General features: G+C 37.2%; 1 protein-coding gene across 1 annotated transcript in view; it reads left to right on the top strand.

Annotated features, from left to right (window-relative positions):
• The window catches only part of SVIL (supervillin), a 118,991-nt gene that overhangs the window by 48,748 nt on the left and 53,048 nt on the right, over positions 1 to 17,195 (top strand). The window contains 10 exon segments of the mRNA XM_032235499.1: positions 1,584 to 1,674; positions 1,676 to 1,914; positions 1,917 to 2,236; positions 6,491 to 6,570; positions 8,816 to 9,691; positions 10,124 to 10,291; positions 10,939 to 10,973; positions 13,380 to 13,445; positions 13,715 to 13,853; positions 16,739 to 16,988. Of these exon segments, the coding sequence (XP_032091390.1) occupies positions 1,584 to 1,674; positions 1,676 to 1,914; positions 1,917 to 2,236; positions 6,491 to 6,570; positions 8,816 to 9,691; positions 10,124 to 10,291; positions 10,939 to 10,973; positions 13,380 to 13,445; positions 13,715 to 13,853; positions 16,739 to 16,988 (2,264 nt within the window).

The raw sequence follows: 17,195 nt of genomic DNA, 5'->3' as shown, positions 1-17,195 counted from the left end.
TCGGAAGTCTTTTATAGGCAACAATTTCTAAGAGTTATTAAATGATCGGTCTTAAATTGAAGATACCTGTAGATAGTTCATGAAACTACAAGTCAAAAGAGGATCAAAGCAAATATTCCTTATTTTTCTTTAGTGGCATGTTGTAAATGCTTATTACCGTATTTTCACGACTATAAGCCGCACTGAAAATCCTAAAATTTGATCCAAAACCGGCAGTGCGGCTTATAACCCGGTGCGCTTTATATGTGGAAAAAGATCTCCCAGCTGCTTTCGGGGCTTCCTGGAGCGCCAAGAACCTTCGCGCTGTTCTCCGCTCCTCACGACTGCAATAGATGTCCAGAAGCGGCTTTTGGGGCTAATGGGGATTGGATTTCCAGCTCGATAGCCCCTGCCGCTTCTGGACATCTATTGCAGTTGTGAGGAGCCGAGGAGAGTGCGGAGAACAGCGCGAAGGTTCTTGGCGCTCCAGAAAGCCCCGAAAGCAGCTGGGGGAGGCGCACGGCTTGGTTTCTCCTCCCTGGACGTCGCAACAGCAGCCCCAAGCGCACCGAACTCTGTGTTTTTCGCATCGGGGCATGCTCTTGCAGCACACCCCGATGCGAAAAACACTGAGATCAGTGAGTTGGGGCTGCTGCTGCTGCGACGTCCAGGGAGGAGAAACCAAGCCGTGCGCCTCTCCCAAGTGCTTTCGGGGCTTCCTGGAGCGCCAAGAACCTTCGCGCTGTTCTCCGCTCCTCCTCGCGACTGCAACAGATGTCCAGAAGCATCGGGAAACGTGCGGCTTATAACCCGGTGCGCTTTATATGTGGAAAAAGTTGAAAAATTAACGTTAATTGATACTGCGGCTTATAATCCGGTGCGGCTTTTGGTCGTGAAAATACGGTACTTCTAGCTCCACCTCACGGTATGTTCTATCACACAGTTCAGAGAAATAGATGACTTTATAAGGACCTAGAAAAATCTGTTTCCATCAGCATCAAGATTAGCCTGAATATCAGAAGAAAATAAAGCATTAAAAGTGTAGGATTGCAAGGCTGTGGTTATGTGCTATTTTTTTTATAAAAAAAATACAGGTCATATTTAGAAAAAGCTGTTTTCTAACCTTAAATACTTAAGAGATTTTTAAATATATTTGTAAACACGTTTGATTCTGAATGCAGTAGAAATCAGAGAATTCCTGACGCTACAGACATAAAATGTCTTTAAAAACGTGATTACAATGAAAAATCCAGTGATGTTTTTCAACCTGAGGCAGAGAAGGAAAGAATCTAAAAAGGTCCATAACATCTTTAAGCAAGATCTGAGGAGTTTCCTATCTCAAAAGCAATTGGCGGAGAAGCAAAAGGCTTGTATCCCAATTCTGTTAAGCATTTCCCCAGATGTGTTGCAACTAAAATTCCTAGAATTTCAGCCAGCAAGGTCAGGTATTTGAAAGACTGTAGTTTCAAGAAAGCTGCCTTGCCTATGTTTTCAACTGTAGCTGTGGTAAATAGCAATGCTTTAAATTCAGATCGTTACTTAGATTCTTTAAAGTCCAGCATACGCTTTATGCTGATACATCTGATTCTTTTGTGTTGTTGTAGGAAGATCAAATGAAAAGGAATTTTCAGATCCTCTGTTAGAAAATCAGCCTAGATCCAGGCATCAAGTAGAATCCACAGCAGGAAAAACAAAAACCCTTCTACAATCCTTTAGTCATGGATCCCCAAGGACTTGAGTCCAAAGCTGAGAGGATAGCTAGGTACAAGGCAGAAAGACGTCGGCAACTGGCTGAAAAATATGGCGTCTCCATAGATTCCGATGTGGATTCAGAATATTCATCCAAATACACAAGGACAAAGAAAGACCAAGATGTGTCTGAGAAGAAAGTATTGAAAGGTGGGAAAAAAGAGGATGAAGGTAGAGATCACAGTTCATTAAGGTTGAGAATAAGGAACTGAGGAATGCTGCTTCTGAGTCAAAGGAGTTTCTTGAGCATGATGACAAAGAGAGTTCTCCGGAAAGAGAAAAACTCCATTTGAATGAAGGCAGTGAACCAATAGTCCCTGAAACTGGCTTGCTCAAATACAATATACCCTCTGCATCAGAGAATTCCACAGGTTTCTCACTTCTGGGTTATGACTCTTCCATAAATGAAGTACCAAGTTCACCAAAGCAAACTCAGAGTGTTTCTTTTTCCACACCAAAGCCAGGAACATCACAAAGTCCTTCCCTGAACGACCCCAAATTAGGGTAAGTCTGCTATTACTGCCATTTTTACTGAGCTGATTTGATTTATATGATCCTATCCAAAGTCTTTACAGTAGCTCATGTTTGATCTATAGAGAAAAATGATGATAATAAAGGAAATGCTGATGAGAAGAAGAGAGGGGCAAAGGGTTGTTCGTAAGAGGCATATTTATAGAAATGCATCAGATTTAATATTAGAGGTATAAATAATACTTAGAAATCATATTTGATTTACATTACTAATAATGTAGAAAAAAAGGAAGGAGGAATGCTTCTAAAATGAGTTTTGAAAAAAGAAGTTGAAGCAATGATATAGAGAAAATCTTTCATGATTGAAAAGCTCCCTGAATGGAGCATTAGCAGAGAATGCTTGAAAATCCACTGAAGAAGCAGAAAAATATGAATGCATACTTGTTTGTACTTCTATTAAGAGAGTGAATAAAGCATAAATAACAGCAAGCCCAACTTTGGGTTTTGCAATGAAAGGTTTATAGAGATCATCTCATGTTTTTTTTTTTAAAGCCTTGTTGAGAATGAAAAGAAATTTGAAAAAAAAATCAAATTAACACTTCAAATATAACAATAACAGTAAATAGTCCCAAACAATAAGGACATTTCACTGGAAGTTATTGCTTAAGAATATCTGAAGGGTCTATTTTTCCTCCCTGTGTCATATATTATACATGGAAAATGCATGTTTCATTATCAACCATTTGCAAAAGTGTACTTAAGTGTTTTGTTTTGAGGTGAGAGAGTAATCTATATTGAATCCTATTACAGGAGATTAAAATAATTGAATAGTGCTCAGATTTATTAAAGCAACTTATAGTAGAACTAGTAGTGAAGATACAGGTTGTCCTTGACTTAACTGAGTCCTGAATTATGACTGTAAGTAATTCCACTTGTTAAGCAAGTCATATTGTAGTTATGCCTGATTTTACAACATTTTTTTCTGTAGTCATTAATTGAATGCCACATATGTTAAACGAATCCATTGTCTGCAGTGACTGGTGTGGTTTTTTTTAACCAGAAACTAGAAGTAAACACCAGTCCCATGACTACGGGATATTGCAAACGGCCATAAATGCAAGCTGATTGACAAGCACTCAAAATGCAATCATAGGACCGCAGGAGGGCAATTATTGGATTATCAAATCCAGTTCATAAATGCCCTTTTTGGGGTCCATGAAGTTTCAAATTGTTACTAAGCAACCAGTCATGTCACCTTACTACCTGTATATTTATGGCCATATCAAACATTTAGGACATACGAAGTTCTGTATCAATGACGACATTTCATAAAGTAGAGCAACAGACAAAATCAAGGTCAGGCAAAGGGTTTCCAGCTAATAGGCCAGGATTTAAGAGTTAGAAAGCAAAAGGTACAAGATTGGTTCGGGAAAACAATTAGTCGAGTCCCATGCTGCTGTCAGGCCAGGAAAGAGATGTATGCTAAATGGGCTCAGCCTACATCTGAACTTACCCAGTTTTGATCAATCCTGATTGTATAAACTATATTAGACAGTTCTGAGCCCCCAGAATCATTGCAAATACACTTCCAAATACATATTCCTTCTAAATAAACCTCCTAGGAATTAAAATTGGAGAAAAGTTTCAACACTACATCAGTAAAACAAAACTTTTGGAATAAGCTTGGAATTTATCACAATCTTCATGTTGATTCAAGCGTTGTTTCCTATATAAACCATCAGTTGGGAAGCACCGCTGTTATAACATTCCTTCTCCATATATGTGGTTTTGATTCACATTATCTTTTTATTACTTTATGATTACCTAATATAAATTCTGTAGAGTATGTTCAAACAACTTTATCATCACTTTTATTACACTTTCAGCGATAAAGCAAAAGTGCTAGTTCTTAAAACTGACAATTATTTTAGATATGCTTCTTCCATTCAATTTATTAAAAAATTCTAAACCAATGAATTCTAACCAATGAAATTCTGAACCAATGAACCAACCAAGAAAGTAAGGCTATAATCATAGATTTTTATTTATACAGATGACAGTCACTATCATTTTCTTTTTTTCAAACATTTTAATTAAATCATCATTATAAAATACAAAATATGGTATTTTCAGAGTATAAGATGCACCTGTGTATAAGACACACCAAGGTTTTGAAGAGGCAAATAAAAAAAAGTTTTTGCACATCTGCAAACCTCCAAAACAGCCCATTTTTGTGAAAATGGGCCCTTTTTTTTAAAAAAAAAGGCATGAATAGCCCTGCGGGTGGGTGGGGGGCAAAAAACAAGCAAAATGGGCCCATTTTCTGCTAATTTCTGCCCTCCCCAGCCCCCAGAAGCTCTCTAAAGACTTGCTACAAACTATGCATGGCCATTTTGGTGAAGGGGCGGGGTTTCGGGAGGCAAAAATGCTGTATTCAGTGTATAAGACGCACCCAGATTTTCAGCCTCTTTTTTGAGGAAAAAAGGTGCATCTTATATTCTTAAAAATATGGTATAAAGGTAAATAGAGGAACATTAAGGAAGGAAAGGAAAGGAGAAAGAGAAGTGAGGAAGGGTAGGAGAAAGGAAAGAAAAAGAAGCATTGACTTCCACTCTCTCTGTTGCAGTAAAATAGTACTCTGATTAAAGAAGAGAACATTAGTACTTTTGTTTCCACATGGAAACAGCTTCTGAATTTCATGCTTGATGTGGAAAAGAATGTACTTTGACTTTGGATTTTATAGATTAGATTGATAGATCTTTATACAAATGACTTGTTCATTTATGGAAAAACAAAAGTTGTGACTTGATACTATGCCGTAATACTTTATACTAATACTAATGCTTAATACAACAGTTACTACTGCCTTTTTCAGCGATGCCTTCCATAAATTCACTTCTGTTTTATAAAATTGCCCTTAGTCTGGGTAGTATTTTGTATCTGAAGAAATCATTCCTAATTGCAATTTCCCCAGTCTTTTTGCCCTGTGTTTGATTCTCTTCAGTGTAAAAGTTTGTCTAAAGCAGATTTTTCCCAATATGGTCCTTTTTATATACTTTGACTACAAGTCTCATAATTCCCAGGGCTAAATACCTGGGAATACGTCAAATACATCTGGAATGCACCACATTTGGAAATAGTTGAATCAAATTACTTATCCACAAAGAAGATCTGGGCTAAGACAACCACACTGGGAATTATGCACTCTGTTTCCTCTTTTTGTTATCTCTACAATCTCTTGTTTCAGCATTAGCATTTTGCCAGTTTTGTAATTGGAAAAAGTGTAGCTTCCAGATGGCTTTAAAAGTTAATAAAACTTAGTAAGGCTGGGCAATGTCTGTATTTGAAGAAGAGACTGTGCAATGTCTGCATTGGTATGCATGTTGCATCTTTGACAATTCCTAAAAGACATATATGATATAAAGTGGTGCTGATACGTGATACGTGACGCACCCCAAATTTCATTTTCATTTTTGTATCCTGATCATTGCACAAGTATTGCTTACTTTTACCAATGCCAGCCAAGAAAAAAATAGTTGCTAAGAGAAACTGGCCCAAAACATCTATTCTATTAATCTTATTAATAAATAATTGAGTGTGGAAATTGTTATTAAAAGATATAATTTTGTTTCAGTGTCAAGCCTTTTTTTTAACATATCGCTGTTTGCTTTCAAGCAAGAAATGACAAATGGGTCAATCTTACAGATATGTACTTAAATCATAAATAAAATGTATATGTATGAGATTAAAATCTCATATAAATGTATATATTTCCTTGTTATAATTTAGGTATGTGGGGAAGTGAAGAATATTCTGGCATTAATGCTTTTCAGGTCCAGGGTATTTAAAGCTTTGAAAATTATGCTTCTTAAATAAAATATATGTTAAAAAATAAATATATTTTCTAATAAAGGATTCAGTCTAACTAATAATATAGAGATATAAGGAAATGCTTAAGTTTTAAATTTTCTTATGTCTTGATATTTAGAATTCCATTCCCACTTTAAGTCAAGGTATCATTTGTTAATTTAGTATTAAGTATTGCCTTATTTCTTCAGTATTTCTTATTCAGATTAAACAATATTTCTTATTAAGATTAAATATTTAGAAAAAATATTTCTTTGTGAATCTTTCTATATTATGGACTTGTGCCAGTAGAAGTAATTTTTATAGAGGGATCTCTAGTTATGTTCACATATAGCATATGGTTAACTAGGGTCAATAAAGGAGTTGAGTGTACATGTTTTGAATAGTATCTGAACATTTTCTGAAGTTCTATTTTCTGTAGTAGTACAGGGAAAAAAAATCCGATTGGTTTCTTCAGAAAGATTCAGATGGGGACACAACTTCACTTATCAACTGGCCCTCCAGGTATTCTGCCATGTAGCTGTGTGGTGTAAATAATAATTGGACTGCAATATTTTCCCTTTTTTCTTTCACCCATGATCATTTTAACAAAGGTCATTAATATTTATTGATGGCATGGAATTATAAATCACTGTCTCTAGTTAATGGACCATTTTTGGTGCACAGTGTTCCCTTAGGAAATCCTGGTCACTCACAATTAATTGATGATTTGTTAATAGAAATTGTTCCGTAGCTACAGAGAAAGTGGAACTGGCTACATTTAAGCCTTTTTTCACAGTTTTATGTCATTAATTTACTCCGTTGCCTTGCATTCAGTAACACTACAGAATAACAGCCTGTGAAATGTTTCAAGTACTAAATGCAGAAATGTTTCCCATACTGGGTTGTTTCCCATAGTATTTAATTCAATAGCTTTCTTTATAATCATGGAATCTTCATGCTTATATATGAGTTATTTTCATATATAAGCGTGAAGGAGCCTTCATTGACTAACAAATGCTGGCAAGAGAGCCGAGGTGGCGCAGTGGTTAAATGCAGCACTGCAGGCTACTGCTAGATCAGCAGTTCAGCGGTTCAATCTCACTGGCTCAGGGTTGACTCAGCCTTCCATCCTTCCGAGGTGGGTAAAATGAGGACCCAGATTGTTGGGGGCAATATGCTGACTCTCTGTAAACCGCTTAGAGAGGGCTGAAAGCCCTATGAAGCGGTATATAAGTCTACTGCTATTGCTATTGCTATTGCAAGTAGCTAGCTTTAATAAGCATTTAACAATTTCAATAAATATGTTTTAAAATTTCAGTGACTCTTAATCACAATATTGATATATTACTTCCAGAATCACAAGCTACGTTTTTTAGTAGCACAAGATTTAAGAGAGCCAGTTTGGTATAAGAGTTTGTGAGCTCTAGTCCGACTGATATAGAAAACCAAATAGATCTCCGTGGACTAGTCACTTTTAGCTCTACAAGAAAAGAAATGGCAAATAAGATCAAAATCCTATTGCCAAAAAACTGCAGAGAGTTGTCCAGGTAGTGTACAGGGTCAAAGAAAATTTGCAGGCATCCCTTCTCCCAAAAAGGACACAAGATTGGGAATAGGACAGTTCCAGCTGAACTGACATTCCCAGTTGCAAGCATCTGGGTTTCAATTTTGATAATAGAATTTTTGAATACATATCCAGTATAATATACAGTGTTCAGCACCTTTTTTTCTGTTTCAGAATTATTGTCTATTTTGCCTAACATCTTTCACAAATAACACGTTTATGTATATTGAAAATATAATAGTTCTGTGTGCATATCAAAATTGAAGGTTCTCTTTCATCTCTGTTCAGAAATTTGGCATTGTTTATATTTGAAACAATTAGCTCTAATTAGACATATGTTGTCCATAATTTTAGAGTCATTGTTATCAGGAAATCAATTAAGTTCCAATTCAGTGCTAAATTGCCTGCCAACAACTCTGTATGTTCACCAGATTCCTTTTCCAGAACATTCTACTTTATATTCTTTTAGTTAAAATAATAAATATATGGGAAGTTGACAAGTATGTTTACGACAATGCTTCAAAGCATTGATGTGACGGCTAGGTTTCCCAAGAAATTATGTGTCAGAAATGGTGGTTGATGGCTTCATTAGAAAGAACCTGCTAAGAGAAAAAAAAGGCAGTAAGATGAAATGGGAAAGGGAAATTCTGGGATGTTTCAAAACTTTACAGGAAACATTTTTACCAGCCTGCCTCCTAGTAAAAAAGTGTTCTGTGTTTGGGTATATTTCCCACAACAGCCATTTGATAAGAGTGCATATGACAAGCTGTCAAAATCCATGTATATTCACGGTTCTGCGAACATTAGAAAAGGGCATGTTCAACACATTTGAGAATAAAGGCCTACTTATTATTTGGGAGCTAGACTACACATTTAACTGTTCTTAATTTGGCCATATTGCGCTCCATATCCACCCTACCAAATTAACATTGTAGATCATAAAAGTTTAAAACACATTGTTTAGTGCATGAAAATAAAAATTGAAGTAGCTATACTGATATCAGTGACCAGAATCATGACACGAGTGGGGTGAAATTGGCAACAAGTAGTTCATGGAAAGATTCTCTGCGAATTCCTGTTTTAACAATATCTAATACTTTAATGTTACTGTCTCTTCCCAAAGTTGGTGCATGTTTTTTTCTTTCTTTCTCCTTTTCTTAGTTACAGCTGAACCACTTTTTAATCCATTTTTCTTTCTTAAAGAGTAAAAGTTAGAGAGAAACTGGTGAAAGAGCAGAATTCTCGTGGAAGCCTTGAACTTCTCACAGACACTATGTCTCAAAGAAAAATTCTCCCACTACCTGTTAATGTTGTGCCTCTTCAGTCAGAAACATCTGCTTTCCATAGAGTTGCCAGTAAGCCATTTGATTTAGCCTGCCAACCAGCACATGGCTATGTTCAGGCTGCTGAAATTGCTAATTCAGCTCAATTGGTGGCACCCGAAGAACCAAAAAGGAATACTACTAACAGGATTCCCATACAGGCCAGTGCCAGCTTCGTAACTAGATTCCCACCAGATGCTAGGATGGACAATGAGAAATGTCACTTGATTCAGAATTATGGATCACTCAAGCTTGATTATTCCGGATTGGAGGCTGAGAAGGAAAGACAAGCAGTTCGAGCTTCAGAGATGCAGAGGCAAATGAAGAGTAGAGAGGCCTACCGTGGAGAAGATGGATTTAAGAAAGATTCAATTGTGAAGCTAAAGTCTTTGAAAGTTGCGAAGGATCTAAAGAGCTTTAAGGAGTGGATGCCTGAACCTAAGATGAAGATTCATGAGAATGTTGAGAAAACCGAAAAGATTATGTACCTTCGAAGTGCTAGAGGGAGTGTACAGCCCCAGGAAGAGATTACTGCGAAACCCAAGTTCCTTATGCGCTCCCTATCGGATCACACTGTATCTCCTAAACTAGAAGTTTTCAGGAGTAAAGAACATGTTTCAAAGAACATCATGCAGTTTCAAAGCACTGAAGGAAATATCCCCAATGGTGAGGTTACTGTGGTTGATACAAAAGTTTCCGTGGCCCAACTCCGTAATGCCTTTTTGGAAACTGCTAATGCCAAGAAGAAACCTGAACTGTAGGTGACATTTTCTGGTTATTATTGTTATTACTACTGCTACTATTTAACTGATGTGAACACTTGCACGTCCTTGGCATAAACGGCACTCAAAACTCAACATCAGTTGCATTCTGCAGCACCTCAAATACCCAGTGTAATTTCCATCTAGTATGTTTGACACAATGTTGGCCTCCATCTTCTTCTTCATACATGCTTCTGCTTGCTTAGTGCAAGTTCTGATGTTGGGTGGCTGGAATGGAATGACTTTGTACTTTTTCCTGTGCATGGTTTTTTTTTTCTGGAAGCATGCAGAGCGAGCAATAATGGACTGATTTGATGGGATGCTTACATTTTGACCTTCATCTTTCTCTTTTCTCATTCTTCTTTTCTCCTGTTCATCCCAATTCTTTTTGTGTTCCCTCTCTCTCCACTTTCTGCCATGTTAAAAAGCGAGTCTCAGTGTGAGATGCAAACCTCAGGTACTGATTTGCCGGCACTGCTCAAAGCGAAAAAAGGTCACGAAAGCCAAGGCCGGTATTGTTCTCCTGAGGAAATAGAAAGACTCTGAGAGATTTAGGACCTCACCATAACTTCAGCAGAGCGAAAGGAAACAGATCGGTAGGGCATTTGTAAAGCTGAGATCACTGAATAATAGTCCATATATTGCACTTTATATTAGTAAAATAAACGAGACTCTTCAAGGTCTTTTAGGATTTCTTTTGTTTTTGTTTTTAAGTTAAAGTTAAATATTATTCAGCCAGACTAATAATGCAGTGGAAAGGGCTGATTTGGAGGGAGTGGTTTTATTATACATTGATATATATATGCAGACACACATGTACATAACTACATTCTATTCCCTATTAGGTACAGGAAACAGGTTGTCTTTAAAGTTCAGCATGCATTCTAAGGTGAATAAGTAGCTTATCCCTGCAATAGATTCAATCTATCTATAATGTTTTAGCATTTTAAAAAAAAAAACTGAAATCGGTGCTAGATGTAGTCATTGGGGGAGCATTTTAAAGTGTTTATTTTTATTATTTATGTAATGAATTACCTGATTTCATTCTCCTTCATGCAACTTACATCTGGCTGGAATTGCTTGCGATCCTGCTTTCAGGTTATTTGCAATCAAAAGATTATTGCAAACTGAAACACTGTCTTATTTGTGGTTTCTCTCTTCCTTGATTTCAAGTGGCTTATCTTTTTCCTTTGTAAAAAGAAAGATCATTGATTTATCTTTTTCCTTTGTGAAATTTCCACAGGTCCACTTTCAGTCCAGAAATGCCATCTCCTGAAGGTAAGATTTTTTCTTGACCGTTTGTATTTTTGCTTATTGCATTTATATCCTAGTGTAATTTTGCAGGATAGTGTTGGTGTATCTAACACAGAGAAGACATCCAGAGGTTTGGAGTATGATATCATTATTGTGTTGATCTATCCAACTTTATCTTATCACCACAACAATAGAAAGATGTTGCCAATGTGTTCTCCAGGTGGCTGGAGACTATGGCAGTCTCGGTGTAAGAGAACTGGCTGAAGGTAAACTTCAGGTAGTGTACAGTTTGGAGTGTAAGAGAACTGGCTGTTCTCATTTCTGTCTTTTTGGGGTTCATCTTCAGCAAGTTCTCTTACTCTCAGACTGTCATAGCCTTCAGTCATCTGGAGAAGACATTGACAGCATCTTTCTATTGTTGGGGTGATGAGATAGAATAGAAAAATCTGAAAATACTAAGAGAATAAATAATAGGATAGAGCAGAACAGGAATAATGGAAGGGATCTTGGAGGTTTCCAGTCCAACATCCTGCTCAGGAGACCCTAAACCATTTCAGATAAAAGATAAAGTTGGATAGACCAACATAATAATGATAACCACACTCTAAACTGTATTAGATATAGTATCTACCTCCTGCAAATTGCTATCTTCACTTCTTAATGTTTGCTGATATTTAATATATAAACATCAGGCTATATTTCTTTGCTAGGTGGACTGAGTGAAATGTTTTCCTAACCTCATCTGAATATAGAGATTAACTGGCAGGTTGCTGGATAGAAATTAATCTGAACATTACACAAACATCCTCTTGCCTTCATATGGATGTTAAAGTGCGTGAATGGGGATTCACCCCTCCAGTACCACATAAGATATAATGAAACATAAAGATATATATTCAACACCTTGTGAGTAGCTAGTGACGTTCTGGTCAAATAGGTAAAAGGTAAAGATTTCCCTTGTCCAGTCATGACCGATTCTAGTAGCCGGTGCTCATCTCCGTTTCTTATCCAAGGGAACCAGCGTTGTCCGAAGGCACTTCAGTGGTCATGTGGCCAGCATGACTATGCTGAGGTACACAGAACCCTATTACCTTACCACCGAAATGGTACCAATTTATTTACTTGCATTTGCATGCTTTCAAATTGCTAGATGGACAGGAGCTGGGGAAACAACAGGAGCTCATCCTGGATCTCAACGTGTCAACCTTCCAGTTGAGAAGTCCAGAGTAAATGTATATTTCAAAAACACCTGTTCTGAAAGCAAAGAAAAAGAAGACACTTTGCTTCTGACTCTTCCTAGGTCTTGTTCGAAGCTTTCCTGGTCTTTTTAAAATGTTTCATGTGCTATTAAACCTGTTAGGGATGTTAATTTTCAGAGTGGGAAATGTTGACATTAGAGGACTATGTAGGAGACAGTGCTTTTATGCTATAGCCATCAAGAAATACATTCTTCTTTTAACTTTCAAGAGCAAATCAGGCGGGCCAGGTCTTGTTTCTTTGTTGGTGTGATAAGACAATTTTTGGAACTAAAGTAAAGGATATCATCAGAGAGGTCAGTGTCTAAGGGCTAATGAATAAATCAAACAGCAACTCTAAAGGTCACATCTGGTCTCAACGTGTGCAAACCTGCTGCAAATGCAGGCTTCCCTAGATGCTATCAATTTTTGGAATTAATAACAAAAGGTAACGTGAAAACATCCTGACTGCTGCAGTTTTAAATGCTTTGCCTCTGGGGACATCTGGTAATAAACTTCAATAAAATTTAAAGATCGGTTGGAAGATAGAGGTATAGGGCAGAAAATAGATTGTGTTGAAGCATTACCTGTTTATCAGCCCCACAGTGTCTTTCTTCCTGAAATAGCTGGAGAAGACTTTAGGATGGTGTTCCAACTTATAGGCAGAGGTTGCCAGATATGCTTAGATGTTCATGGCCTCTCTGTAAGCCCTACAAGATAAACCCAGATGAAGACACTGATTCTCTATAGGAAGAGTAGAACTCTGCTGGAATAGGTTATAATAAAAGAATATTGCAAGAGTGCCCATGTTTTCCGTTTTGTAGTCTGAGAATTTAGGAGAAACAGTCTGAACCTTTTTCAGTATTTTTCCCCTGCCTGAACTTAACACAGATCATCCTAACAGCTTCTAGTTGCCTTCTTAATGGTCATCTCCATGACTCCATACATTCTGTAGAATCTGTGGGGTTTCAACCGGTATCAATGCCATTCATTCGTCAAGGAACCAAATGGATGGTGTTTCTTGTGATTGCTATTTATTACTAATAAATCTTTGTCACAGACTGATGACAAATGATGGGGCTTATCTATGGATGGGGCTTACCTATTGAAACTCAGGGACTCTATTATAAGTATGTGTTGTGGAGAATCAATTTAGATTGTCTGCTCTAGAGCCTAATACATCATTTTTCTATAGATGAAGAGAAATTAGATGAAAGAGCTAAACTGAGCGTTGCTGCAAAAAGATTGCTTTTCAGAGTAAGTATCTTATTTTTTCTCAAAAGATGTAAATTTTTCATTACTTCAGTTTAAGGAAGGTGCGTCAAACTGGCGGCCCGCAGACCAGATGTGTCACGCATAGGCCATGCCCACCCCAGCTCTGTGAATAGGATAAATGTTATGGCAATGTGACATGGCGAGTTTGACACTCATGGGTGTAAACTCTCATAATGCACTAGAGATTTCTTCTCCATAAATGTATTGATCCAAGACCCAGGACCTCTTTTTAAGCTGGTAATATATTCATTCCAGGAAATGGAAAATCATTTGACGATAAAAGTGTTCCAAAACCACGTTCAAGAAATTCTGCTGTGGAGAGAAGATTAAGACGGATGCAAGATAGATCACGGACACAACCTGTTACACCGGAAGAAGTGGTCATTGCTACCACGTAAGTCCTAGAAATATGTTACCTAAAATATTTGCTTGGCTTCTTAATTAGACAGTTTTACTTCCATTCATGAAGTATTTTCAGCTAGGTAATTTTGAAGGGGTTCTAGCAGAGGAGTAACAATTTTTAGAAAATTGTGGTAGCTTAAAGGAGAACAACTATCATTTTTTTTGAAGTCAGTGATTTAAATCAGGACAAAGTACATGTATACACGAATTAATAAATCACAGGTGATACTAGGATATACTTGATATTTTTGGAGTTATGAATGAAGTGAAATCAAATATATAACTTCCTTGAAAAACTCTGCCAGTGAAATTTCATAATCGACCAGAATCGTAGAAGCCTTCTAAATGCATGTACCCTCCTAATAATGTATTCATATTCTGTATGTTTAAAATCCTGCGACTGTCCTTCAAATCTCTCTGCTCTTGAAGACCATATAAAAATCAGTTAAACTTTTTGGGAAACATTCCTGTCAACAGATAACTTGGCCTTCAAAATGCAGTTTTAAAAACATTTATTGAACTTTATTCAACTCCGGAAAAGCTACTGTATATCATCTTGCACAGTGAAAACTATATGCTTTCCTTAATGCTGTTCTTTTCTCTTTCCTTGTGAATTTTTTCTTCCTCTTGGCTATTTTTTTTTAAAGTGAACCTACCCCTGCCTCATGTACTGTGAATACCCACACTGTAGTGGCAAGAATACCTAATCCCACTATAGTTAAGAGCACTGTACATCCTACCAGGTACTGAGAGACGCAACTTGCATGTGTAACAGGGTACGCGAGCTTCATTGCTAGCAAGTGCATCTGTAAAAGCAAGCGTACTGGATGATTTGAAGACCTTTAAAGAATGGTTGCCTTTCTTATAAAAAACCTTTCTTTGTCTACTGCAAAAGCAGTCAAACATTTTTGCTTGTTGCACGCTTGATTCAAGAGCTTTTCGATTAGGCACAGTATCTGATTTTTTTTCTTTTTTAGGGGGAAGGTCTTATTCTCAAATATAAAAGGGGGGGAAATGCATGGAGAAAGTCAGATATACTCATAGGACCTTTACTTTCTGTCTCCAGTCCCTTAACAGTTAGAAAGATTAATGGAAGGATGAACAATTGCACCATCTATAGGTGTAAGCATAAATTCCTCTTCTTGTTTGGGTTGCCCTTCAGCTGTTTAATACTTGTGAAAGAAACTGAAAGGGACAGAACCGAAAGATTAAAATATGGTGGAAGAAAACAATTCAGAATTTTTCTGAAACCCAGTGACTTTATTGGGATTTCTGTTTCTGTTGACTGTAGCTGACTTTGCCAGATGGTCATTTTTAAATTGCGAAGATGAATTGATAGATTAACAAATATTTTTACCCACAACATAGACCATCGTGGCTCATCCTTCCATGACTCTTGACTGCTTCCCAATGTCTTCGTATATTTATTGGGAGAATGTGTTTGAACTTAATAGCTTAGGTGAAAATGGAAAATGGGATTGATGAATCCAAGCAGGAGGTTAGCGAGATTAAACATCTGGAAGAGAATATAGTTCTTAATTTACTCTGCCAGGTATAAAAAGTTGGGTATAATAAATAAAGTATACTTGAGGACTGCTCAACTTTTGTGTTTAATCAAAATAATAAAATATAGGATTATATTTATATTGGAGCCGAGGTGGCGCAGTGGTTAGGGTGCAGTACTGCAGCCACTTCAGCTGATTGCTAGTTCTGCAGTTTGGCGGTTCAAATCTCACCGGCTCAGGGTTGACTCAGCCTTCCATCCTTCCGAGGTGGGTAAAATGAGGACCCAGATTGTGGGGGCAATATGCCGACTCTGTAAACCGCTTAGAGAGGGCTGAAAGCCCTATGAAGGGGTATATAAGTCTAACTGCTATTGCTATTGCTATAGAAAGTTAATTACACTGATCTCACAAGTTTAAGCTGATTCAGGCCGTAAGCATTATGCATTCAATTAATGCCCATTACTACTCTGTTGACTTTCCCTGAAGTGTGAGAAATCTTGCCAGAGTTTCCTGACTCATTCTCTCTGTCTCTCTATATATTACATATGTGCCCGTGCACACAAAAACATATACATATATCCTAGACCAACATAGAGAATTTGGAATAATTGCCATGTAACAGTGTTGCTGTCACTGTTGCCTGTTTTGCATGTAGAAACCCATGCATGTGGTGCTCACTATAGATCTTACGAAACATCTGACTCAGTTCTTCCTGCCCCTCCCATGAATTGAGCATGCTGCACAAAGATTAATGTTTACCCCACTTCCTTTTGTTGGTGATACAAGCTTGAAAGACCGCATAAGCAGTAACAACAGAATAGATATTGTTTTAGCATAGTCACTATTTTTTCTTAAATTGTAGGCAGTGAGTGGAAGGCTAGATAAGGTGGAGGGATATCCCTCCCTAAAAATGGATTCCTGCGAAGCAAAAGTAAAATGTGGTTCAAGTTTGGTATTCTTTTATGCATGTTACTATGAAAATGAAACAAATGTCTTGCTAAGTTCACAACAAATAAGAATCAAAATGAGAGTTTTAAAGAAGAAATGTTGAATTTAATAGCTGAGAATGCAGAAGAGCCTTTCATCAAGATTATATACCCTCTGATTTACGATATTTAGCTACACAGTGTAAATTGGTGCGTTGCATAGATAAGATTGTTGTGACTCTTTGGGGTTTTAAAACACTGGCCTTAGATAAATGTGGAATACATGATTAAGAAAAGATAATGCATATCCAGCTACACAAAACCAAGTTGCCAACACTTTGCTCCTGACTCTTCCTAGGTCTTGTTCGAAGCTTTCCTGATCTTTTTAAAATGTTTCATGTGCTATTAAACCTGTTAGGGATGTTAATTCTGAGATTTCCTTTAAGGCTGCAAGCATCTGCCCATCAAAAAACATCAACCAGAGAAGAAATAAAGGAAGCCAAAGATGCTGCTGAGCAAGATCAGTCTGGAGAACCAGATTCTTCCACCCTGAGTTTGGCTGAAAAGATGGCCTTATTTAATAAATTGTCTCAACCGATAACAAAGGCAGTCTTTGTAAAGAAGAGGGATCTCAGAGAAAGGAGATCAAAAGCTCGTTATCAAACTCAGCCTGTCACCCTTGGAGAAGTTGAGCAGGTACAAATGCAAATGTTTTCTTCCACATGGAATCTAATGTCCTCTTTCACATAAAATCACATAAAAATGTGGTCCAGCACTTCATCCGACAGCAGCTCTACTGCTGTTAATCAAGCTATGTGATTAGTGTCTCAGCATGTAGAGATGACCCTTGTCATGAGACAGACTTTAAACACCCAAAGAAATTTTTTTCATAATGCAAAGTAG

This window comes from Thamnophis elegans, chromosome Z (assembly GCF_009769535.1).
Source record: "Thamnophis elegans isolate rThaEle1 chromosome Z, rThaEle1.pri, whole genome shotgun sequence".
In the NCBI taxonomy this organism is placed as follows: domain Eukaryota; kingdom Metazoa; phylum Chordata; class Lepidosauria; order Squamata; family Colubridae; genus Thamnophis; species Thamnophis elegans.
Note: the sequence above shows the minus strand (reverse complement) of the source record. Positions and strands in the feature narration are given on the sequence as shown.